Source organism: Trichoderma gamsii, assembly GCF_001481775.2.
Source record: "Trichoderma gamsii strain T6085 chromosome Unknown Scaffold_40.2, whole genome shotgun sequence".
In the NCBI taxonomy this organism is placed as follows: Eukaryota; Fungi; Ascomycota; class Sordariomycetes; order Hypocreales; family Hypocreaceae; genus Trichoderma; species Trichoderma gamsii.
In genome coordinates, this window is record NW_020171377.1 from 223,066 (window position 1) to 248,060 (window position 24,995).

Sequence of the window (24,995 nt, forward strand, 5' to 3'; positions counted from 1 at the left end):
AAAACACAATGCCAGCTGTCAAGGAGTCCGTCCTCCTTGCGCAGCAGCCCTCTTCAGGCGAAACCATGGCCAAGGGCATCGACCTGGCCACGGTCAAGGCGCTGGACATCATCGACATCCAAAATGCGCGTGTCGAAATCAACCTCAAGGACGAGATCCTCTCACAGATGAACCCCGAGCAGGGCCCTCGCACGCTGCCCACGCTGCTCCTATACGACGAGAAGGGGCTGCAGCTGTTTGAAGATGTACGTGTAAACTGATTCCCGGGTCGTGAGAAGTGGCGTGTAACCAGATCTGTGTCCAGATCACATATCTGGACGAGTATTACTTGACCAACTACGAGATCGAGCTGTTGAAGAAGTCGTCGGCGGAAATTGCCAGCAAGATTCCTGAAGGGGCAATGGTGGTGGAGTTGGGCAGCGGGTCAGTTCCAGTGATGTCATTGTTGCTTTCAGTGTTGCTTTCAATGTTGCTTTCAGTGTTGTTCCAGCGAGTAAATCTGTTGATGCTGACATTGCACCTTTTTTTCTTTATTTTCTTCACAGAAACCTGCGCAAAGTCTGCCTTTTACTGCAGGCGTTTGAAGATGCTCACAAGAGAATCGACTACTTTGCGCTCGACCTGTCTCAGACCGAGCTGGAGCGCACGCTGGCAGAAGTGCCCGCGTTCCAGTACGTGACTTGCCGCGGCTTGCTCGGTACCTACGACGATGGCCGCGAATGGCTCAAGCAGGAGTCACTTTCGGACCGACCAAAGTGCATTGTGCATCTTGGCTCAAGTCTTGGTAAGCTCATTTTCGCTCCATCTTTTTTTCTCGAGTCTCTGCTAAACAGTATTTATTCTAGGCAACTTCAACCGCGAAGAGGCGGCTGATTTTCTCAAGTCTTTTGCAGAGGGGCTGCAGCCCACAGATGCCCTGATTATCGGCGTCGACTCATGTCAGAATCCTGACAAAGTTTAGTAAGTGCATTCGAGAATTCAACGTTTATTCTTGAAAGAAAATAAAGGAAAATGGAATTGTTAGCTAACACTTGATTGCAAATAGTCGCGCATACAACGGTTAGTAGCAGGCATTGATTGAATAGGTAACCAATTATACTGACATTAGACTGTTCAGACAGCAAAGGAATCACACATGAGTAAGGTTGTCTGTTAAATACCTTATGTAACTCGTGCTAATGGGCAAAATTTAGATTCGTCCTCAATGGCCTCGCTCACGCCAACGAGATTCTCGGCGATGAGGTTTTCAACGTCGAAGACTGGCACGTCACCGGCGAGTATGTCTATGACATCGACGGTGGCCGCCATCAGGCGTTTGTCTCGCCCCTTGAGGTCTCCTCAGTTCTTGGTCACATCATCAAGCCGCATGAGCGCATCAAGATTGAGCAGAGCTTCAAGTACTCAGAAGTGGGTATCGAGAAGCTGTGGAAGACGGCTGGCCTCAATGAGGTTGCCAAATGGAGCCACAATGGTGAATATGGTATGTTTCAATCGCTGTCGTCTCGAAACAATGCATCACTAACGAATCTTCTCAGGGCTGCACATGCTGAAAAAAGCGAAATTGCCCTTCTCCAGACTCCCTGAGTTGTATGCCAAGGAGGCTCTGCCCACTTGGTCTGATTGGGAGAGTCTCTGGGAGCTGTGGGACACCGTCACCAGAAAGATGCTTCCCGATGAAGAGCTCAACGAGAAGCCAATCAAGCTGCGCAATGCATGCATTTTCTACCTCGGCCACATTCCCACCTTCCTCGATATCCAGCTGAAGAAGACGACAGGCGCTGGTGGAACAGAGCCCGTCTATTTCCACTCCATCTTTGAGCGAGGCATTGATCCCGATGTTGATAACCCGGATCACTGCCACAACCACTCTGAAATCCCAGACGAGTGGCCTGCTTTGGAGGAAATCCTGAAATACCAAGACGCTGTTCGCGAGAGACTTCGCGGACTCTACGCCAAGAAAGATGAGCTGGACAAGGACGTCCGCCGAGCCATCTGGGTCGGATTCGAGCACGAGGTGCTTCATGTCGAAACTCTGCTTTACATGATGCTTCAGAGTGACAAGGCCCTGCCACCACCACACACGGTGATTCCCGATTTCCCAAAGATTGCCCAAAAGGCATACGCCGCGCGCGTGGAAAACCAATGGTTTGATATCCCAGAGCAGGTCATCACCATTGGAATGGACGATCCCGAGGACGAGCTCGACCGTGACCGCCATCTTGGCTGGTGAGAATTTTCCCTTAGCACGCGATTGGATACAATTTTCTCTAACAGTTTTGATAGGGATAACGAGAAGCCTGCGAGACAGCAAAAAGTCCACTCTTTCCAGGCAAAAGGAAGAGCCATCACCAACGAAGAGGTGAGTGATATTCTCATTTCGGGACGTTTACAACAGAGCTAACAAGAACTAGTACGCCAAGTATCTCTATTCATCTCACATCAAAGACCTTCCCGCATCTTGGTCCATCATTCCTCCCAACTACCACCACAACACCAACGCCACCACAGTCGGAAAGCCCATTCTCAGCGAGCTTCCCGAGAGCTTTATGCAAGACAAGGCTGTGCGCACAGTCTATGGACTGGTGCCTCTGAGATATGCTCTCGACTGGCCCGTGTTTGCCTCGTATGACGAGCTTGCTGGGTGTGCTTCTTGGATGGGTGGCAGAATTCCTACCATGGAAGAGGCCGAAAGCATTTACGCATACGCAGAGAAGCAAAAGGACATTGCGAAGCAGAGCAAGTTGGTGAATAAGGTTCCAGCAGTTAATGGACACCTTGTCAATGACGGTGTTGAAGAAACACCTCCATCGACCACTTCCCCCTCCTCTCTCTTCGTCGATCTCAGCAACTCCAATACCGGTTTCGTCCACTGGCACCCTATCCCAGTAACTCCCAATGGCGGTTCTCTCGCCGGCCAAGCCGAGCTTGGCGGCGTCTGGGAATGGACGAGCACCGTCCTGCGCCCGCATGAGGGATTTACTCCCATGGGCCTGTATCCTCTCTACACGACTGACTTCTTTGACGAGAAGCATAACATCGTGCTGGGCGGATCGTGGGCGACGCACCCGCGTGTGGCCGGTAGGAAGAGTTTCATCAACTGGTACCAGAGAAACTACTTGTATCCCTGGGCTGGAGCCAGATTGGTGCGAGATATCTAAGAGAGAGTTGAGAGTCGGGGGACGATATGACGGTGAGATTCGTGGCGGGTTGGAGGCATGATACGGGTATCAGATTGACATATTTGAGTGATATACGCATGATGGACATTTGGAGCGCAAAGGCGCGGACGGTCATTACCGAGTATATGAAGCTCTCAATTTCGCTCAATTCTAGTACGCTCGTTTAGGTAATCAATAACAAACGACTTTCATTAAAGATGGTCTTCTTCTTATTGAAAGTAGTTCGGAGAAGTAAGTGATCGCTAGACATTTGTTAACACGAGCCCCTCGTGGTGAAAGTTGCACAGGCGAAGTATTAGCGGGAATTAATGAGACCATTGGGGGAGTTTAAAAGATGCTGTGGAACGACTTATATACGACCCTTCACAAAGTCTGACTCTTTACTTATGACCAAATTCTAGATTACTTGCATTTGCCAAAACTATTATTCACCGTTTGGTTATCTATATTCATAGCCCTCATAATAATGTTGAGGGTATTTTCTCATAGGCATTCCTGCTGCCCCATCTCAGTCGCCAAAACTCCATACAACCACCCTATAGGTTGGATCAAACGAGAGAGAAAAAACACAAAGAAGCAGAGGGGGATAAAAAAAAAGTCCATCTACGCATCTCATTTATATGTCTCTTGCATCCACACCACTGACCCTCGAATCGCCTCATCGACATGCGCTCTTCGTATTCCGGGGCAGGCTCCCAAGCACACGGCCTTGGACACGAGCTTATGGACCAAGGTATCGAGGTTTATTGTGATGTTAATCTGCTCAGAATTGCACATTGGTATGTTTTCCGGCGATATGCTTGTTCCATCGATATCCCAAAGGGAGTTTGCAAACGCTGTTGCTGAATCGCGCTGGTGGTTGAATATATCGTAATCATGGCCAATGCCGAGCTCATCAGGATTCGATGGTACGTCTTTGGTATAAGTCTGATTTTGCACGTCTGGCTGCTGGGCATCTGTCTCATTCACATTGGTCATCGTTGCAGATAGTTTGCTGCCAGCGGGGATGGCCAGATTCAGTAAATCATCATCTGGCGCCTCCTCTCGAACAAATATCCCTCGCTGTTCGAGATACTCTTCTACGTCCAAGGGTTCGAGCCACTCTCCCTGGAGATCCGGTACCGCTGTAGAGATCACCGTCCGCGTGCATCCAAATTGCAAACGCTGCATATCAGGTTGTGGCTTTCGCGGTACTAGAGTATGCGTTTGCCCTTCAATGAGACGCATCATCTTGGGCAGGTACCCTGCCTTGACAGAGTAACGCTCTTGTTCCAGGTGGGCTTCCTCGCCGCTAAGGGAGAGATATTTCATAGCTCGTCTGAGAATGTTGTCTTCACTTTCAAACTGGAGCGGCAGAAGCAGGACTGGGAGGATGCGCATAAAAGGTACTCTCGGCAGCTTGAGTCTATCTGCAGCGATGTCGAGGCACGCGCGAAGGATCCGTTGAGAGATTGACGGAGGCTGTGGATAAAAATTGCCAGAGTTCATAGGCGCGGAAATTTCGATGGCATCGTCTTCGTCTTCGTCGCTATCCGTTGACATGAGAACTTCGCCAGCCTGACACTCATGTTCTGGAGAATTATCAGCCAGAGCATTCTTTGCAATAGAGATGATGTTCGTGGCTGTTCCATGGAGCTGCATCAGGAAGTCTGCCGGCATGTAGTCCTGCTTGCCCAGCAACATCTGGTGAAGCTTGATGAATTCATCGAGAGTTCTGTTAAGAGCCTTTTCCAGGGAGTCTGCCCTAGCTTTTGCGGCTGTGAGTTCATTTGCTTTGCGGTTACGATACGATCTCTGGGCGAGCCGCATGCGAGAGCGAGGCTGTTGTGAAAGAGAGTACAAGTTAGCCAGGTACCTAATTGCCTATTTTTGCTATTTGCTACATGCAAAGGCCAGAGAACAGGGCTTAGCTCTCAAGTAACTACCCACCGAGTTATCATTTGGATCTATAGGCAGACTATCCTTCATGCGAGGACGCCCAGGTCGTCGTGCTGGGGCATTGGTATCGGCTACTTTGGGCTGCCGGATGTTACCGGTACGCATGGCTATTTTGGTTAGATCCATCTCAACTCAATCTATATCTCTTCTCCCTGTTATGACTCGATAAGAGTTAGTTTGTCTTCGACTTGCTTTTTGAATGGACCTGATTCGAGGTCGCTGAAGAGTGGTAGCGAGATGACAAACAATTATTTTGTCTTGGAACACCCCTAGGCTTTATATATGGGGGGCGCATCAGACAAATTAATTCCTTCGACAACCGCTTATTCGCTCTGCCGGCCTTGCCCCACCCCACCTCCGCTACTCCGCATAATTTTGTAGAGAGACCCGGAGCTGAAACGGAGCTGAGCCGAAAAGACCGATATCTGGATCTGTTTCTAAATCTAAATCAGGATATTCTATTGACCTGCTTGAGGTTTTAAAAGGGGTTTGGAGCCATCGAACAGTGGAGGGTGCCGGACATAGCGGTTTTTACAGATGATTAGTATTCTCTATGCAGATTCTCTGTTGAAGACAGTTGCGGATTTAACGTCGAATGATGGCGTTTCAGTAGGATGCTACCAACGGTTCAACGTGAGTGAATAGCGAATAGAAGAATGGCGAATAGGAAGATGGCGAAATATATATATATGAGGAAGAAGCTCGAGGCACACTCAAGTCAACTCCAGCTTCCACATCGCCATTGTATCAAATACATTCTCAATTACATTATCAACACCAAGACATATCTATTACCTACTCTCATATCAGAAATGCCTGCTACTCTTACTCGTAAGCTGGGCAAGTATGGCCCTGAGATTCCCGCCATTGGCTTCGGTCTCATGGGTATCGGCATCGATTGCTACGGTGCAACTGGGTAAGGCGAAACTGAAGAAGAGAAAGAAAAGAGACGAAGAATGAGGCATTAGCTAACACAGTACTCCAGAGATGATGAAACTCGATTCGCCGTGCTAGACCATGCGTGGAAGGAGGGCTGCATTCACTGGGACACTTCAGACGCATACGGAGACTCTGAGGAGCTCATTGGCAAGTGGTTCAAGCTGCACCCCGAGCGCCGTGCCGACATCTTCCTGGCCACCAAGTTTGGCATCTCTGCAGAGCCTCAGCCTGACGGCACCTACAAGGGGAGCGTCGACAGTTCCCCCGAGTATGCCAAGGCGGCTTGTGAGAAGAGCTTGAAGAAGCTCGGAGTTGACTACATCGATCTTTACTATGCGCACCGAGTTGATGGCAAGACGCCAATCGAGAAGACGGTTCAGGCTTTGGCAGAGCTGAAGAGGTAAATGCCCTTCCTTCTATCTGATACTTCTTACTATCCAGTCCACGGCATTGTTCTGTTCACTAATCGAGGGTCCAACAGCGAGGGCAAGATCAAGCACCTTGGCTTCTCGGAAATCTCTGGCGAGAGCTTGCGCCGCGCATTCGCCGTGCACCCCATTGCAGCTGTTCAGATCGAGTACAACCCGTGGGCATTGGAAACCGAGGGCCCGGTGTCGAAGCACCTCCTCAAGGCTTGCCGAGAGCTCGGCGTCGCTACCATCGCATATTCGCCGCTGGGCCGTGGCATGTTGACTGGACAGGTGACTTCAACCGACGAGCTGGACGAGAAGGACTACCGCAAAAACGTCGATCAGTTCAAGGGAGACAACCTGAAGAAGAACACCCAGCTGGTGAACAAGTTCAAGGAGGTCGCCGCAAAGAAGGGCTGCAGTCCCTCTCAGCTAGCCCTCGCCTGGCTGCTCGCGCAGGGCGACGACATCTTCCCCATCCCCGGCACGAAGAAGATCAAGTATCTCGACGACAACTGGGGCGCCCAAAACGTCAAGTTGACCGCGGAAGAGGCTCGCGAGATCCGCCAGCAGGTCGACCAGCTGGGAGTTGCCGGCGGCCGCGACATTGCCTTCAACCAGTACGCCGACACGCCCGCTCTCTGAGCAACTAGTACTGTTGCTCTCCTAGAGGCGAGGTAACGCGCGTTCTGCTGCTACTACTCAGCTTCACTTTCAATATGCAACATGCATTGAAAAGCGTGTTAGGCATAGTGGATTGGCAACGTGACTGGACACATGGGGTAGCTCGTATCGGCAGTTGCTCTCAAAGGGCCCCTTGGCTGATAAAAAGGGCATCCCCTTCTCTTCTAAATTTAGCCTTAGTCATATTTCATCAAAATTTACAACTGTAAAAAAAGGCCTCATCACAGTGGCGCAAACAAATTATAGGGTCTACTTGTAGGGTACTTTTTTTGTCTTATATTGCCGTGAGAGGCTGGCGGTGCAAAAACTATCGACATCACGTCTCATTTTCTGGACAGCCATCAGGCGAGATGATGACGCACTAGAAGAGCAGCACGGCTGCTATTTGCCAATTAACAGGCCTCGCTTCCTGTTCTTGGACAACGAGTTGTGCCGTGTCTTCGGCGTATCAATCAATAAAACGCTGGCGCTGTTGCGTCGCATCCATCCGTTGCAATGTCTTACCAACGCTGCGTCGTTAAATCACTTCTCCTTCTCTCCTTTTGCTCTCCTTTACACACCACAACTCACGAAGCTCTTCTCTTCTCTGCAATGGTCCATTGAGATGCCCATCTCTCGTCTTTGACTCTTATACTTGTCTACATGTGTGCCTGTTACCATAATAGGCCACGTTCCCTGAAACCGCGCAGGCTCTCCATGTACCCAGCAACTCTCCGATCGCCGAACATCGCCCCGCACGCGGAGATCAAGCCAAACTTCCAGCCAAATAGGCTAAAGTAGCCAAGAGCACGCAACAAAACATGTGCACCTTTTTCTGGTGCTATGTGCTGTGCCCATGCCCGTACGAAAAGGACTGCGCCTTAGCCATTAATCGCATAGTCTACTGGGCTGGCCAGTGGCGCCACAGGACGGGGAAGCAGGCCCCTGTTCCCAACTCTGGCACGGCCTGCGAGAGGCAGAAGCAGATGTTCGGCCAGGATGCCGAGCCGTCGTGGGGGTGCTCGGTCCGGCGACTCATAGACTGGATGGTGGAGTTGACGTTTGTGATTGATTCGACGCCGTGTGCTGAGTGCAGCCACAAGTGCAAGGCCCGCTTTGACAAGAGGATGGAGGAGGAGAGACAGAGCAGAGAAGACGGGAGGAGAGAGGAGACGGTATCGTACGGTGCTCCAAACAGCGAGTGGCGGAAGAAATGGACCAAGTCTAAGGAATAGTCTATCTGGGCGACTAAGTGTATTATTATATCAACGAGGCTGGCTATCTTGCCAGAGTATGAAACGCCCATATTGTTTCCGGGCGTCTCAGCGGTTGGGTCGTGCGGCATGGAATTTGAACAACAACAGGATCTAGTTAGTAACTCGCTATCAGGGCCAGCAGTTAACTAATGCCATAACTCTTTATTGCGTTAACAACTCTGCCAACGTAACTCAACGCTGAGTACTGCGAAACATTCAATGTTCAGACGGCTAACTTGGCGTATGTCCCGCAACTCTCAAGCACTCCATGATTTGCCATGGCATTGTCATAATCTGCTTCACTTGACTTGCCTTAACTGCCAACGCAGTACTTCTAACATCCAAAGCTCTAGCCATCTTTAAGAGAAAGTTAAAGATTTCTTATACGGCTGTTTTTACCGAACCCTCATATAGTTTCAGACATTGCTGATGATGTCTATTACAAAGAATACGTAGCCAAAATTTTCTATGAGTTGCCGCTAGTTCCTATATAGTTGGCGAAATGAAACCACTTGCACAATGCTCTCAAGAGTCTATCAGCGACACTCATTAGAACCTCAATAGATAGCAGTGCCTTGTTGTCGAAGACTAGTTTCGAATCTCTTGGAAGTTGTATAAGAAAAAGGCTATAAGCAATAGCATTGAGGTGGGTCCAAAATATGTTGTGTTACGAAAGACGGGAAAGAGGCATAACAGGTCAGTTGATCGCGATAAATCTTTTGCAGTACAAATATTTAATTCAAGAAGTTCAAAAAGTCATGAGATAGTTTACAGTACAGTTAAAGATAAGTTTGCTATGCAGTAAATTAGCCCGATATAAAGCTTGCCATCATCTGTGGAATATGGATAGGGGCACGGTTGGCAGCGGCTCCGGGGTAATCGTACTTCCAGAAACAGTACTGCTTCACTTCCAAAGACCGCAGCATTGCTCAACTAAACGTACACTGGAACATGGGGCTTGTCGAGCCTGTTTCTCTGAAACCAGTCACCTGTGGACATTAAGGGACGTCATCTAGGTCATGCTTCATGTTAGTTGCTCTTTTACTTACTATGTGGTCAACTGTGACGTTATGTAGACGATACCCGCCTGCATAGCTGTTTAGCATACGACCCGAGTTTCTAGCTTGTTGCTGCCGACTTGTCTGATTCCTAATCACAATGAAGCATATATTTAGACTAGCCGACAGACACAGCTAAGGCTTACTCTTTTCGACTCGCGCAGCTCGAGTTGCAAGGCTGTACCCTTGCACAACGCTAAAAATCCTGTTGGTAACGCTACCATTACTCTTGGCAGCATATCAATACTTGTTCGTACATAGTCTTGCTTATTTATGGTTGAAGCCTAGACGTTAGTTGGCATGCACGATTAAGTTTGGTGAGATAGAGAGCACAAGAAGGTTGAGGATCCGCAACTCCGTAAGCTAACTAAGTCGATCCCTGCGTCATTATGCTTATTCCATACTAATCATATAGCCCAATTCGACCCATCAGGTGGCTGTTTCGCCAATAGAGTAGGAGCTATGGTATTCCTTTACCGCAAGTTGTTTTGAACGGAGATTAAGCAACCAAATTAAGTCCACTTACATGAACTACCTAGACTAAAGATGGCAACCAAGCTGACGACTGTCAAAGGGAGACTCAGTTGCAATCGCTACAGAGTATAAGTTGGACTCAACCTGTCGTTCTCTTTCTTTCTACTTCTCGTACCTTGTCATTCACCCTTAAATATCAGTATCATCTCTGCTACTATCTTCATTTGACCATGAAAAGCAATATCTTTATAATCGCATCACTGCTGAGCCTCTGCTCTGCAGATGCCTCGGCGGATTCCTTTGGTAATGAGGCAGAAGGCATATCCGACAGCGACTGGAACCTTGCGATGCGTAGCACAAACGCAACTGGCTCAGCGAGTATCCCCGGATATAACCTCAGGAAGAAATATCCAGGAGAGAAAAGTGATAACTGGACAGTCTCGATTTCCGTTGCCAGCGACATAATAGGTGGAAATTCTGCCGCTGGTAAATTCGTCACTGGCACGCAGATTGAGTGGAAAGGCCCACCAGGCGTAATCTCTGGAGCAGATTCGTCGTGGTTTCTGTGCCGTAATGTTTACAGCAGCTTGAAGCTGAAACAATCTGGCGCTGGAGCAACCAATGGAAGCTGTTCAGGACTGCTCTCTGATGGATGTTTAAGTGCTCTTCAAGACTCACTTGAGGCAGGCACGCAGTGCCAAAACACTACTCTACCCACTGATTGCGTAGATGAGCTTGAGTTAACCAGTGGCCAAGGATTTGGCTTGACATCTGGTAGGTCTTTTTCCTTTCAAGCTAGGCATCTACCTATACTAACAATGCTGCAGCTCACCCGGCCAAGAGCTCCAATACCAGCGACTCAATCCAGATTCGCTATGGCAACGAAAGCCATGACCAGGGAAACTTCACAGCTTACGATGCTGCTATTCGACAAGTCTGGCTCGTGGTGACTGGATTCGCCCAGGCTGGAAGTGATGATGCGCACCCACGTGGTTCAGCTGGTCAGCCAGGAAGCGTTGCATGCTTACAAGCGGACGAAGTGCAGAACAATAGCAGAGACTTCAAAAACGCAGCTGATATTGCATCCTCATCACTGGTACACGTTTTGATAGGTCTCACTGTGGCAGTGAGCTTGTGCTGGTAGTTGTGTATCCACAACTTTCACGGACATGGATGCTGGATGAGGGATTCACATAGATGAGAAGAGGAAAGTTTTTATACCTAGAGAATTATACACATGTTAATAGAGTAATAAAGAATGGAGACATATCGTTGGCGTCTACATGCAAATGTGAGCAAAGTATAATGAGCCACTTTTTGGTGATCCTCTTTGGGTAATTACTTGTACACCAAATCTCAGTCTCTGAGCCGTGGAACAACAGTTTTTGACTCTATAAATTTTCGCACATCGCTGTATTTAAGTTTAAACTACACGGACTCTAGCACTCCCGTAAGTGCATCTCAGCTTCTCTTTTAGATGCTAGTTGCTGCATCAGCATACAGCAGGCGGCTCGTGCCCCTGGACCTTTAGCCTAGACTTCAACATTCCCTGCAACATAAGATCAGACTCATGTATGCCCTACACTGAAAGGTGCACCTGTTCAACGCTTGGCTCTCAAAAAGAACAACCGAATCCCGGAAATTTCCCCGGATGGAATAATAAACAGCAGGCCTTCCCCGCAAAAGGCGGATAGTTATGCACGAAAAACTCCGCAGTTGCGGGCGATTAACGCCAAAGGGGTCAATCATTGCCGTTGTCAGGGTGGTATCCAAGACTTAGTTCTCAAGCTACAGCAGTGTTGGTAGTTACTCTAGAAGGCATTTCAGAAGCTTCTCCAAGAATGGCAAATGTATGCGTTGGCCTCAAATAGCCGTCGGCTCAATGTAGTACTTTATAAATCGTCGTGGTAGCGGGTTTAATTGATATGTTTGACTGTAATGACAAAGTCAAAGCCAATTGACCTTGGGAATCTCTCAGAATGAAGGCCATTGTTGCAGCGCTGGCCATCGGCCAGACTGGTGTAGCAGCAAGGAAATTCTGGACGTCAAAACCAGCTGATCCAGGAAATGTGTTGATGACAGGGTATACTATCGGCAATGGAAGACAAGGAGGTAAGGAGATTGGCAATAATTAATGGCGACTATAGTTGGCTGAAATTCGTATAGGCTTACCGCTGGGAATACCTGGCGACGATTTATTATGTCTGAACGATGATAGCGTATGGCGCGGCGGCCCATTCTCAAATTCGGTGAGAAAACACATATCAGTAATCTAGGAGAAGAGAGTCGCTAACATAACTTTAAGAGCTACACAGGAGGAAACCCTTCAGCGTCGTTGGCTCATTTCTTGCCGGGAATCCAGGAGTTTATCTTTCAAAATGGAACAGGAGGTATTATTTGAGCGACAGTGTGCGATCGGATCATTGATACTAATTCACCTATTAGATGAATCCGCATTATACGGCGGCTCCTCTGATTATGGCTCTTACGAGGCCCTCGCCAACCTCACAGTCTCCATCGCCGGCGTGACCAAGTACTCTAATTACAAGCGGACGCTGGACCTGGAGACGGCATTGCATTCTGCAGAGTTTACTGCAAATGGAGCCACATTCCAAACGTATGCGCAATATCATCCAAACATTGAATCTCCGTGCTCAAGCTAAACTGCTCCCAGTGTTCAATTCTGCACCTTTCCCGACCAAGTCTGTGTCTATCATGTCAACTCCAACAAGCCACTACCCGACATCACGTTTGGCCTAGTTGACAATTATCGAACAAATCCGGCTTCTACCGTCAAATGCTCTTCTAGTGGCATTTGGCTGAGCGGACGAACCGTAGCCAATGACGGCGAAGGCCTGATTGGGATGAAAATCGATGCCCAGGCCTCTGCACTCTCTACCAGTGGGCTAAAGGCAACATGCAATAGCAAAGGCCAGACGGTGCTTAGCACAAAATCCGTCAAATCTGCCACCATTGTGGTGGCTTCAGGCACCGAATACGATGCAAAGAAGGGCAACGCTGCTAATAACTATTCCTTCCGCGGAGTTGACCCGCATCCCGGTGTTGTCAAGACAATTAACGCAGTGTCTAAGAAGAGCTACAACACAATTGTGCAGAGACATGTCGCTGACCATGGCGAGTGGTTCAACAAGTTTACTCTGGATTTACCGGATCCCAATAACTCTGCGGAAGTCGACTCAGTGGAACTGCTCACGAATTACTCGACGGATAAAGGCGACCCCTTTGTCGAAGGTCTGCTGATCGATTACGGAAAGTACATGTTCATTGCCTCATCTCGACCTGGGTCACTGCCTCCAAATTTGCAAGGCTCGTGGGCTCCTGATGGCAACCCGGCGTGGAGCTCGGACTATCACATCGATGTTAACGTGCAGATGTAGGTTTCTGGCTTGGATACGCTTTGTTGATACATGCTTGGCTAAACATTTTTTTCAGGAACCACTGGCATGTCGAAAAGATGGGCCTGGGAGGTCTTACCGATCCTCTATGGGATTTTATGACTTACACTTGGGTCCCTCGTGGGACAGAGACGGCTAGACTGTGGTATAATGCCAGCGGCTGGGTTGCCTTTACAAACACCAACATTTTCGGCCATACAGCGTAAGTTATGAAAAAAATTCGCTCTTCTCTTTGCCTTCTGACCTGTGGTAGGCAAGAAAACGATGCAACTTGGTCGGATGTTGCGCATGATATTGCTTGGATGAGTAAGTCTTTGGTCATAGTATTCTAGGAAATGTTGCTAAATGCTTCCATAGTGGCACATGTGTGGGATCGCTATGACTATGGCCGCGATAAAAACTGGTATGCCTCTGTTGGATACCCTCTGATGAAAGGCGTGGCCAGCTTCTGGATAGACTTGCTTGTGCAAGACGACTACTTCAAGGATGGCACCTTGGTTGCAAATCCTTGCAATTCTCCAGAGCACGGCCCTACGGTAGGCCAAAATCCAGATTCTTTGTTGATGCTTAGAGTAAAACTAACTGGAATTACAGACCTTTGGTTGTGCTCAGTTCCAGCAGGTGATCTGGGAACTGTTTGACCATATCATCAAAGACTGGAATGCGTCCGATGACAAGGACGAGAGCTTCTTGAAACGGCTCAAAGAGTCGTATGGCAAGCTTGACCCAGGTGTCCACGTTGGAAGCTGGGGACAGATTCAAGGTAAATTCAAAGATCCTTCTGTGTCGGCGTGAACTGTGAAACTGATTATCCACCACAGAATGGAAACTGGACATCGACGTCAAGAACGACACTCATCGCCATCTCTCTCACCTCTATGGCTTCTACCCCGGCTATGTCATTTCCAGCGTCCACGGCGACAACAAGACAATCATGGACGCCGTCGCCACAAGCCTCTACTCTCGCGGTAACGGCACGGACGACTCCAACACCGGCTGGGAAAAGGTCTGGAGAGGCGCGTGCTGGGGCCAACTTGGCGTCACTGATGAGGCTTACAAAGAGCTCAAGTACACCATCGACATGAACTTTGCGGCAAACGGACTTTCGGTGTATACCGCCGGCAGCTGGCCTTATGAGCTCGCGCTGCCGTTCCAGATTGATGCCAACTTTGGCCTTTCGGCAAATGCGCTGGCGATGCTGTACACGGACCTGCCGAAGAAATGGGGAGACAACAGCTTGCAGAAGGTGATTCTCGGCCCTGCGATTCCGGCAGAATGGGCGGGTGGCAGTGTGAAGGGCGCGAGTCTGAGAGGAGGCGGCACGGTGGACTTTGGCTGGGACGACGATGGGGTTGTGAACAAGGCGGTGCTGCATGGGAGGAGTTTGCCGATTGTGGTGGTGAATAAGAAGGGCAAGGTGCTGGCAAGGCATTGAATTGATGCGAGCTTAGATATCTCAAAGCAGTCAAAGAAACATTGAAGCTGAAAGGCAGAAGAAAACAAGTGACGCAATTACCGGATCAAGTGACGATAGCTCTTGTACACACACAGTATTAACATGTAAAGAAGAAGGGCTGCGTATATGTGGCGATGGCTTCAATTTCGTTGGGGTTGATTTCTTTGTTTGTAGCGGGAATAACACGAACAGTGACAACAGGTCGCTAGTAGTGGCGAGTTCCCGCTAAGAAGATTGAAGCGACAGCGCTGGAGAAGATTGAAGCTTAATTTAGCCCCTGGCTCGCTGGGCTGCGGGTGGCGATTCGGGCCAATGAATGACGCGGTGGGCATCAAATCAGAGCACAGGCGTCACAAGAGCGGCGCTTGCAGGGCCAACCAAGAAACGCCGTGATGACGTGTGGGCGGGTGTCGCATGTGATGGTTCGTTGCGAGTTGGATGGTTGGGGAACTTGCTTGAATAAACGTGACCTTATAATGACCTTGTTTCTGTCTGAATTCTTTGAAAACACTCCAGGGCTCTTACCGTCTGATATTGAAACCACTTTGTTGATGCTGCAGCACCTTTAACAGCGCATGCTTCAAGGCCACCCCGCCTAAATACCCCGCTGTCGCATCGCATCGCATCGCATCGCATTACATCGCAGCTAATCTATCGGGCTCTCTCCTTCTACTGTTCCTATCAACGATCTTCATATTATCTCTCTTCTCTTCCAATCTAAAATTCAAAAGCATCCTCCGTCATCATGGCTTCACACAATGTTCGCGCCAACTCTCATCTTCTTCCTCGCTCTCTTCTCTCGAGAGCAGCCCTTCCCCTCCAAAGCTAACTCCAGTCTCATCACCAGGATCCAAAGCTGCTCTACTCCGTCGCAGGCGTCAAGGCCTACCACCTCGCAAATGGCACAGAGCAGTCATTGACGCCATCAGGGCCGCAGACCCTGTCGCTGCTGATGGTGCCGACGTCTTCGGGCTTCGCAGACCCGGCAAGCACTGGAAGTGGAAATGGAAACGGCGAGCAAGACTTCTACCTCCATCTGCATCTGCCGCCTGAGCTCGATCTTCCTATGCCGGCGACGACTCAGATCTACCACCAGCCTCCCAGCAGCTACCTGATTCCACGATGGGATCTCGGCCCCGGCAATGGCGCATTCACTCGCCTCGAGTTCCCCGTCGTCGGCAGCAGACCCAACGTCCAAGAGGACGTCGATACCTTTGAGACGATTCTTGCACAATGTACCGCCTTCCTCGAACGAGCACCGGCTCCAGCTCCGCCTCCAGAGAAGCGCAGACCTTCCGATGCTGCTAGAGCCAAGGCAAGAGAAGCTGGAAGAGATGAACCTCCTCCCTATAACCCAGCCAACTTTGACGAGGGCGAGGCATATGTCCGGGGCAGTCATAGCTCTCACTTGCCCGGAAGGATCGTCCTGGTTGATGAGGAGGATGGCAGCGTCATGGGCGAGCTTAGCGGCGGCTTCAATGTCGTCGAGGACGGTGCTGTGACACCTGGATCCAAAGGTAGAGCATGTAATATTTCCTGATTTTCGTCATGTACTCACATATCTTGCCGTTAGAACCCGTCGAGATCATTCTCCCTGCCGATGGCAGCAACAACATCTCCGTTCAGCCCGCCTACGACTACATCGAAGATACTATGCACCCTGCCTACAAGAAATCGACCATTGTCTCGGCAGGCACCAAAGCCTCGCGGCTGCTCATCACAACATCCGACTACCTCGCAAAGACAATGCAGAACCAAGCCGACAGTTTCACCAAGAGCACTAAGCCTGCTGCGAATCCGATGACGTTTGCTCCGACAACTCACGACCATATTCGTCGTATAAACCATTATTCTACCAAAGTCGCCACTCTTTCTGCTCAAACCATTGGTTCCATCAATCACTTTGCTCAAAATTTTGGCGCCGGTATGTCAAAGCGAAAAGATGGAAAGGCACGAGGCTACGATCAAGAAGGGAACGTCATTGAGACATACAAGCCCGGAGTCTTGAACAAGAGTTTGATGGCCTTCAACACCGTCGTCGACGGCATGGAGCATGCTGGAAAGACGCTGCTATCCGGCACAACATCAAGCATGTCCACAATGGTGGGACACCGATGGGGGCCTGAAGCAGGTGAAATGTCCAGGAACTTGGGCGGCGGCTTCAAGAACGTCGGGTTGGTGTATATCGACGTGACGGGAGTTTCGCGCCGCGCAATTCTCAAGAGCGTCGCAAAGGGCATGGTTGTCGGCAAGGTCAAGGGAGGAGGCCAAATCATTGTCGACGATAACAACGGAACTGATAACATCGCGGTTGTCTCTGGAGGCAATGGCAATGGCAAATGCAACGGCAGTAGGAGCGCCAGTGGCAGTGGTAGCAGCTCTAGAAATGAGTCTAGAAGCGGCAATGGGAAATCAAGCGCAGTACACGACACATATGGAGGCGGCGCGACGATTCCAGGAAGCAAAGAGGGCAACGGCAATGGGAATGGAAAGAAGGCGGCCTGGTAATTGCATATAAAAGATTGTATATAAGAGACGATCAGTCTGTGTTGATGGCAGCGCTGTGCAGCTTGGAGATATTACTGATATGAGAAATGACCCTGCCTAGTGCAATTTCAACAATGAATAGTTTCCAAATAATAATAAATTGAAGATTAAAAACGAAACTGCTCGTTTGAAATTGCAATATCTCTATTTCTACTAGACAAAGCAGGTCCAAGTCGAGCTCATCACCCAGATACAAGGTCACGTGTCTACGCGCGCTTCAGCGATGACGGCACACGCTACGTCCAAACTCGAGCTTCGCCGGAGCTTCTGGCTACAACCGCGTGGCTGAAGCGCCACATTTCTCGTCTCCAGAGCTTAGTCGCCAACCGCCATGTCGAAGATACGGGTGTAACGGTCCTGGATGATTCGTTTTCTATGCGCCTTTCTCAAGATTCACCGGCTGCGACCCCAATTCGCTGCTCGAATGCTCGTCCGCCCTGACCCCACCATTGTCCGTGTCCGCGTCCCACGATAGAACCGTCCAAAGCAATCAATGTGCCGATACGAGCTCCTGGGCGTCATCATCCTCATCATCCATCGCATAGGCGACTCCCTCAAAGCTAGAAAGGCTAGCGACAAGTGCGTCACCCGTTTCTGATAGGCAATCGCAGCAGCAGCAGCTGTCAATCGCATAATCTATAGCTCTGGCGCCCTGATCTAATCGCAAAGCTCCCCCAGATCCCTACCGCCCGAGCCATGCTCCACGAAATCCTCCTCTCTCTCTCGGGGCATCCGTCGCCTCTCCTCCGAGCCGGAACTGCCGATTCGGGCCCGGTGTCCGGCGTCACGCCTTCGGAACGCCAGCTACTAGCCTCGGCGGCGCATCTCAGCGACATCCACATCAAGCTCATCAAGTACGCCCGCCAGATTGCCGGTGCCCATCCGTCGCCGATATGTCGGGCCGTGGGCACGGCTATACAGTCTATACACTTATCTGCGTTTCAGCGCAAGATATTGGAGGTGGAGGAGAGCATATTGAAAGAGGATCCTGAGCTGGTGGGCGAGTACAATATTGTGCCACTGACGGCCGTAATGGGCGAGTTTACGCAGTGGACAAGGCGGTTCGAATGGCTCTGGGACATTGTTCAGTTCATGGTCTCCAAGGATGAAAAGGGAAATGCATGCTGTGGCTCACAAATCATGAATCGCCTGAGAACCGAGCTGCAAAGCGGCTACCGGGACGTCGAGGAGGCGGCTATGAGCTTGGTCAAGGTGGCCGAAACGGCGTGGCTAAAGCAAGTTTCGGCTTGGGTTCTTTATGGAAGACTGCCCAGCCTAGGAGGCGACGATTTCTTTATCCAGAAAGTAGATGGGACTGCCGAGGTATGAACTGTAACCTGTCTGTTAGTGCATTTTTGCCCCTTCTCCTCCTAACCTCTTGATAGTACATCTACGAACCAGAACTACTCCCCGGATTCGTCACGCCATCAACAGCGGCATCGATGCTATTCATTGGCAAATCTCTCAACCACACACGTGTCAGGGCAACAGTTGACTCAGGCATGGGTGGACTAGATCACCTCTCCACAAAGCTACAAGAGCTAGCCAGCCTATCATTTCCCGTCAACGGCGCTACATTCTCAAGAACCATTGTCTCTATTCGATTGTCGCTTTCACAAAATACCCTTCAAAAGATCTTACCCACCGCAAAGGTCATTGAGACGCTGCAGCTTCTGAGAGAGTTCTTCCTCCTAGGCCGAGGAGAGTTTGCCATGGCCTTGACGCAAGAAGCCGACGACAAGATTCGGAATCGTTGGCGAAGAGCAGGCAACCTCGCTCACGAAAAGCAAGATGGGATGAAGAACTTGACCGTTAAAGATGGTGAGGTGTCTGCCGTCTTGGCAAGGACTTGGGCTGTTCTAGTAGCCATGCAGCGGAACCAGGTAGAAGAAGACGAGCTGTTGGAACTAGCAAGAGATTTGCTCCGGTTACACCTCACCAAAGCTACCTTGACGCCTCCCCTCGTCAGCCCAGGCCTCAACGCCGCCGAAGCCAAGATAATTGCTTCATCGCCATTCCGAAATCTACTATTCTCAGTCCCAGCAACTCTATCTATTCAACTACCCTCCCCTCTCGACATGGTCATCTCCCCGTCCGACCTCCAGCTATACTCTTGCGTCAACTCATACCTCCTATCCATGCGCCGAGCTCACATTCGGCTCACCGATCTATGGAAAATCACCTCGCTAAGACGCCATCATCCCGCCCCCCGAGGCGCAAACGAATACGCTGGCACGCTCAGAGAACGCTGGTCGGCTCGTGCAGCCGCCCTCCGAAGCTCCTGGACAACCGCCAGTGCAGCCATATTCTTCCTCGGTGAGACAGAAGCATACTTCCAGACGGAAATCGTCGAGGGCCTCTGGGAAGGCTTCCTCATCTGGCTCACCGGCAAAGAGCGGCGCCGAGACGGGGGCCGTTCCGGCGCAGCAACTCCAGCCGCGCACTCCGCCAAGCACAGCATAGCCACGACATCCGACTGGAGGCCCGGCTCCTCCAGCAATGCCACAAACCCCAACGACGTTTCCAGACTCCTCTCTCGTCCAGCTCCTGATCCGCAAACCCTCGTCACGGCGCACTCCTTGTATCTCCGCACGCTCGTCCACCGCCTGCTCCTCACACAGCCCGTCTTCAACAGCCTCCTATACACCCTGCTCAACCACATCGACCACCTCGTCACGCACATCCAAAGACTCCACTCCATATTCACCTCCATCGACCTCGAAGCCGACGCCGGCGTCGTCGACTCCTCCACCGATCTCGACCACGAAGAGCGGCAGCTCATGGCCCTCATCCGCGGCGTGGAAAGCAAGATTCGGCAGGGCATAGAGGACGTCGTTGGCGCGCTGCGCGGGCTCGAAGGCGATGTGGAGTTTCTCGCACGCTGGGAGGGTCTTGATGGCACGGTGGATGGGCACGAGGAGTATGGCGATGGGGAGATGTATGTTCCGGCGAGGGTGGGGGGGATTAATCGTCTGTTGATGAAGCTGGACTTTGGCACGTGGATTAATACGCAGGGAGAGTATTAGAAGGTTGACTATAGAGAAGGTTGGCGTTCATGTAATCGGCGTTGAAGCAAAATTTTGACCTTGTCTTTTCCTTTGATAAACAGCATTTGTCATAAGGAGTATAATTGATATTTCACTTAAATGAGGACGAAGAGAGCCAATATATATTAGAATCCAATGATTTCATTCTCAATTTAGGAGTCCCAAAAGGTCAAAACACCCTAGCCCAAATCTATCTCTATGTAATTCTCCCTATCTATATACTCAATTCCGATATCCTATGCTGTCGTATCAAGTCGTATCCATAATATCCCATCATGTCCATTTCGCGCATCAATTTTTTCGGCGCTTTCCAAAAAATTCCAAAAGGCTGTGATTAGAAGAAAAAGGTTGAAATAGCAAAAGGTGGAAAGAAAGCAGTCCCAGGCGCCAATGTATGTGTGTATGTATATGTGTCCGTTATATAATCCCTTTCCCATAAATGTATGCAAAATCCCAATTTTTTTATTCGCTCATCATCATACTTGTGCTCCAGTAAATAGAAGAAGATGGAAAAAGAAAAGTAAAAACATCAAATTCAACTCAAAACAGAAAAAAATGGCAGACGCTCGCTCATGTAAAATTTCGTAAAGTTCCTTTTTATCTTTCCGGCCGTATAATTCATATGATTGTTATAACAAAGAGAAGTAGAACAAAAGAAAGGTCAAATGAGTGTAAGTGTAGAGATCGAAACGAAACGAGATACGTTTCCTCGATTTTGTTAGATGTTTCGTAATTCATTGTTCATGTTGTGGTTCTGTGTTTGTATGTGTTGCTGTTTTTTTCTCAGTTCTGAATAGTCGTGTAAAATTTCTTCTGTCTTTCGAGGATGCAATGTTTTCTGTGTCTAGAATGTACGATATATGAGAAATCTGTCGATGTCGTTCTGCCATAAAAGCAGTTTAATAAGCGAGCACAGTATGTCCTCTGAGTCGCAGGGGACTGAATGTCTGGGCCTTATTCAGCAACCCGTGTACAAGCGTCTTCGTCCGTGGCTGAGACACTGAAACGGTGTGAGTGTTAACGGTAGTGGCGTTACCAACAGCGGCAGTGGCTGTCGTAGCAGCGCTTGGTGCGGTGTGGGGCCGGGCTGGTGTGACTGGGCGGCTGTAAGTGCCGGCCTTTTTCGCTGGTGGCCAGCGGCTAAGGATGGAGTCATCGACAAGGGCCATGAGACCAGTAGCGATGATGACACTGGAGCTCACGTTAGAAACTGCTTGATAGAGGGGAGAAGAGGGACAAAGACTTACTCAGCTACGTCAGTCAAGGCCTCGATGATGGACTTGTCGTTGATCCACATGTAGCACTGGGGAATCCAGTTGCCTGCAACCTGGTCAGCCTCAACCTGGGTCGGGCTGCGGCCTTCAGGCAGAATAATGGCCACCGGCTCGATTTCCTTGTCGCGAATCAGGTGGAAAGCAGTCTTGCCAAGCGCCTTGTCCATCACTCGGCGCCAGGCGTAGGTGTGTCCCCACCATTGGAAGTCGTATTGCTTGCCTAGGCGACGCACGATGTCGACGCGAGCGTAGTTGCTAAACTCAAGCTTGAGGGTGTTGAGCGGGATGGGCCGAGCCGAGGGGAGCTTGGGCTCGTCTGAATCAGAGCTTGCTGCTTCATCGGAGTAGATGGAGCCACCGCAGCCCCAAGAGGTGTTGTTGCTGCCAAAGGAAGGGCGACGAGGGTCCGGAGTAGTAGACGCAGCCAAGGCTGCGGCCTTTTCGGCGGAGGCGCCGCTAGATCGTCGGAAAGAGGTCTTGACCGAGCGCAAAGCACTGGTGACGGATTTCGAGAGGGAAGAGGACGATGCTGTCGGGCGCTCAAGGCGGGGGTTGGCGCCCTTGGAGTTGCATACCTCGCGGCCAGAGTCGCGGCAGTACCGTCTCAGCGAAAACTCTCGCTTGGCAAGATCGTGCATGCGCAAGTGGAAGAGCTGGATGGCGACGGCACGGCGACGGCGCGATGACAGATCCGGTACAATAGCGTCGACACGGAGGTTCATGTTACCATCGGCAGTTCGGTCGTCATGTCGAATGGACAGGCGGTCCATTGACGGGAAGAGACGCGCAAAGGTTTCTGGGTCTGATGACCGGACCGAGATCTCAGGATTGGGCATGCAGGTGTATGGCGGCAGGGTGGAAGGAGGAATGCCTGGCGAGGCAGCAGAATCTTCTTCGTCCTTGTGGTCATTGTCGGAGTCGTTGTGAGACTCTGATGACTTGCCGTCTGAGTAGGCAGAGTCGTATGTATTGACTGACGAAGAAGAGTTGGAGCCAGTGTCTACCATGGATGGAGGCAGCTCCTCCCAAGTATCGCGCTCCCATGTATCCCTTGACAAGTGATGGGAGTCATAGTAGGACCCCGATACATAGCTGGAAGTCTGGTCGTACTGGCGACTTGACGTATAGTAACGACTTGAGGCTGCTGTTGAGTTCCTGCTGCGGGCCATGCTGGAGGCTGTGGTCCTGCTGGCCCTTGACGCTGCGCGAGCCTGTCTCCTTGTAGGGACGGCCATTGCGGGTGCGCTGCGCGATAAAAAAAAAAGTTTGGAGTGACTGGAGAGGGTGTTGAAGGGTGTTACTCTGGTATATTGTGTGCGATGATGACTGAGGCTGGTGCTCTGATGGCAATTGTTGGTTGTATGAGTAGGTAGTGGTAAGTGGTGTAAGTGGTGTATAAGTGGCTATGGTCTTGGTGTGTGTTTTTGATGTGCCCTCTTTGGTGAGAGTCGGTGTCGGTTTATATCAAAAGACGCCGATATGACAAATGCAGCACTTATCCAATCAAGCAATTGTGCACATAATCTGCAAGCTCTATCGAGTTTCCGAAATGTAGTCGACTAGGGACGTCATTAAGGCAGAATGCGTGCGCTTTGGTAGAGTGCAAGTGCTTTCTCATCAAGCTATAAAGTCGAGAGTCTTCTCAGAGTGAGACCATGACCGCACCCGTGGTGTGATATATGTGCGAATGCCAGACCCCCTCCGTTATGTCATCTCACCTTCCGATGCGCCAGTCACTCTTGCATCGTAGCGGATCTATTAGGCGGCAAGCCACTCTCGAGTCTTTACTGTGTTCGGCATGCAGGCCTTGGGCCAAAGAGAGATACAGCAAAGCATGCAAGCACACAGCACAGGGAGAGTGAGCAGGAAGAAAACATGGAGACGGTTAATGGGCACAGACAGGGGGCGTGTGAACCGGGACGAGTGGCAGGCCCGCCAGAGGCTGTGTAAGACGAATAGGAATGGCTGGCCATCTACCCAGCCCAATACCGACTTGCTGGCAAATACGGGGAGTGCATGCCTGGCCAAGCACCAGCAAGGAGAATGGCAAAATTTTCACTCCGAGCAGAGCTCCAATTCGCCCTGGGCAGTGGGCGGCGGCCCAAGGCAAGGCCTGGCCTGGGCGAAAGAAGGAGAACGCCAGCGCAATGGGCCGCAGCCGCAGAGTCGACAGCCGCGTGTTCAATGGCAGACCCTGGCTCACGCATGTCGATGGATCCCCCTCCTCTGCTCTATCGCCCTCTAGTCGGCCTCTATGTCTGCTCCTCCAATCGCGGCCGCGGCTGCACAATGCAGGAGCTTAGAGCTCTGAGCTTTGGGCCGCAGAAATATGCAACTCCTGGAAAAAGACTTCCTGAGAGACGCCCATGTCCGGCCGGACAGGACATGTCTGCATCGCAGGTTACAACGGCCGAGTTGGATGCATCTTGCCTCTTACATGCCGTATAGAAATGGCCCGGGGAGCCAGGTATGGTATTGGCACATTGTAAAGAAAGAAAGTGCTCCATAATGGATCTCATGGCCGGGGTAGAACAATTTTTCGTCTCTCATCCCTGGGCCGCGGCATCGTAGACCGTAGACGGACCTCTCAGAACGCACCACCTCGAGATGCGTCCACAGCGTTCTGACACATATGAGATCGATGACACCATAGTGCTCCGCCAGCGCTGGTAGTATCTAGTGGTACCGATATGCGAGGCGTCAGCAGTGATATGTTATGCCCAGAATCAACTTTATCCCATGGCTCTCGTCTAGGTATTTTTTTTTTCTTCCTTTTTTTTTAAAAAAAATCCCATGCTGTCTTGTTCTTCACTCGGTGGTCTTCCTTGTAACATTGCTACTTGTCGTTTCCGAGAGTGCCCGGCTCGCGAGTAACGATACTTGTCAACGGTCATGGTCCGGACCAATACCCGGCTGGTGGTGTCCGCTCTGCTACGTGGCGAGCAACAGACCACGATGGAGAATCCCTCAGCTACCAAGCCTCTCTCGACGATTCCGCAACAACTCTTGACTTTCTCGTACGCTAGCTAGGCCTTTGCGCAGATGGCAAATTCAATGAGAAATCAGAGAGACAAGTCGCGAGATGCTTTGTGCGTTTTCGGACACGCACAGCGTAAATCTTGGGCCCTCACCGTCGGCAAACCCCATCAGGAGCTGAAGCGTCCCTGACGAGACGAGAGGCCTGGAGATTCATCATCAACTAACATCTGTAAGCCAGCAGATCCCCCGGCCATGGCTGAGACACTACGGAGTGCCTTGCCCGCAACAGCACGCGAGACGGCGCAAACAGAGTCACACGTACCTGCCAGCCTCTGAAAATCGGGTGCGCCGCCTCACTG

At 50.5% G+C, this 24,995-nt stretch overlaps 7 protein-coding genes across 7 annotated transcripts; 5 read left to right on the forward strand and 2 right to left on the reverse strand.

Moving 5' to 3' along the window:
• Positions 1-8: 8 nt before the first annotated feature.
• On the forward strand, positions 9-3,158 carry TGAM01_v208930 (hypothetical protein; the record flags this gene model as incomplete). Its single annotated transcript, XM_018806930.1, has 10 exons — positions 9-245; positions 305-423; positions 546-784; positions 846-960; positions 1,046-1,059; positions 1,109-1,139; positions 1,194-1,480; positions 1,536-2,226; positions 2,275-2,359; positions 2,412-3,158. The coding sequence occupies 10 exons, from the start codon at positions 9-11 to the stop codon at positions 3,156-3,158; spliced, it is 2,565 nt and encodes an 854-aa protein (XP_018659820.1).
• Positions 3,159-3,791: 633 nt separating this feature from the next.
• Positions 3,792-5,222, reverse strand: TGAM01_v208931 (hypothetical protein; the record flags this gene model as incomplete). Its single annotated transcript, XM_018806929.1, has 2 exons — positions 3,792-5,000; positions 5,109-5,222. 2 exons carry the CDS (start codon positions 5,220-5,222, stop codon positions 3,792-3,794), a joined length of 1,323 nt encoding a protein of 440 aa, XP_018659819.1.
• Positions 5,223-5,929: 707 nt separating this feature from the next.
• TGAM01_v208932 (hypothetical protein) lies at positions 5,930-7,111 on the forward strand (the record flags this gene model as incomplete). The annotated part of the gene is made up of 3 exons (XM_018806928.1): positions 5,930-6,033; positions 6,103-6,456; positions 6,538-7,111. 3 exons carry the CDS (start codon positions 5,930-5,932, stop codon positions 7,109-7,111), a joined length of 1,032 nt encoding a protein of 343 aa, XP_018659818.1.
• A 3,036-nt stretch (positions 7,112-10,147) lies between these two features.
• On the forward strand, positions 10,148-11,061 carry TGAM01_v208933 (hypothetical protein; the record flags this gene model as incomplete). The annotated part of the gene is made up of 2 exons (XM_024550443.1): positions 10,148-10,691; positions 10,745-11,061. The coding sequence occupies 2 exons, from the start codon at positions 10,148-10,150 to the stop codon at positions 11,059-11,061; spliced, it is 861 nt and encodes a 286-aa protein (XP_024404824.1).
• Positions 11,062-11,896: 835 nt separating this feature from the next.
• Positions 11,897-17,297, forward strand: TGAM01_v208934 (hypothetical protein; the record flags this gene model as incomplete). The annotated part of the gene is made up of 12 exons (XM_024550444.1): positions 11,897-12,029; positions 12,084-12,166; positions 12,223-12,307; positions 12,363-12,534; positions 12,592-13,311; positions 13,371-13,535; positions 13,587-13,639; positions 13,691-13,869; positions 13,928-14,096; positions 14,155-14,750; positions 15,637-16,306; positions 16,363-17,297. The coding sequence occupies 12 exons, from the start codon at positions 11,897-11,899 to the stop codon at positions 17,295-17,297; spliced, it is 3,960 nt and encodes a 1,319-aa protein (XP_024404825.1).
• Positions 17,298-18,032: 735 nt separating this feature from the next.
• Positions 18,033-20,362, forward strand: TGAM01_v208935 (hypothetical protein; the record flags this gene model as incomplete). Its single annotated transcript, XM_018806925.1, has 2 exons — positions 18,033-18,659; positions 18,722-20,362. The coding sequence occupies 2 exons, from the start codon at positions 18,033-18,035 to the stop codon at positions 20,360-20,362; spliced, it is 2,268 nt and encodes a 755-aa protein (XP_018659815.1).
• Positions 20,363-21,282: 920 nt separating this feature from the next.
• TGAM01_v208936 (hypothetical protein) lies at positions 21,283-22,892 on the reverse strand (the record flags this gene model as incomplete). The annotated part of the gene is made up of 2 exons (XM_018806924.1): positions 21,283-21,574; positions 21,631-22,892. 2 exons carry the CDS (start codon positions 22,890-22,892, stop codon positions 21,283-21,285), a joined length of 1,554 nt encoding a protein of 517 aa, XP_018659814.1.
• Positions 22,893-24,995: the final 2,103 nt, after the last annotated feature.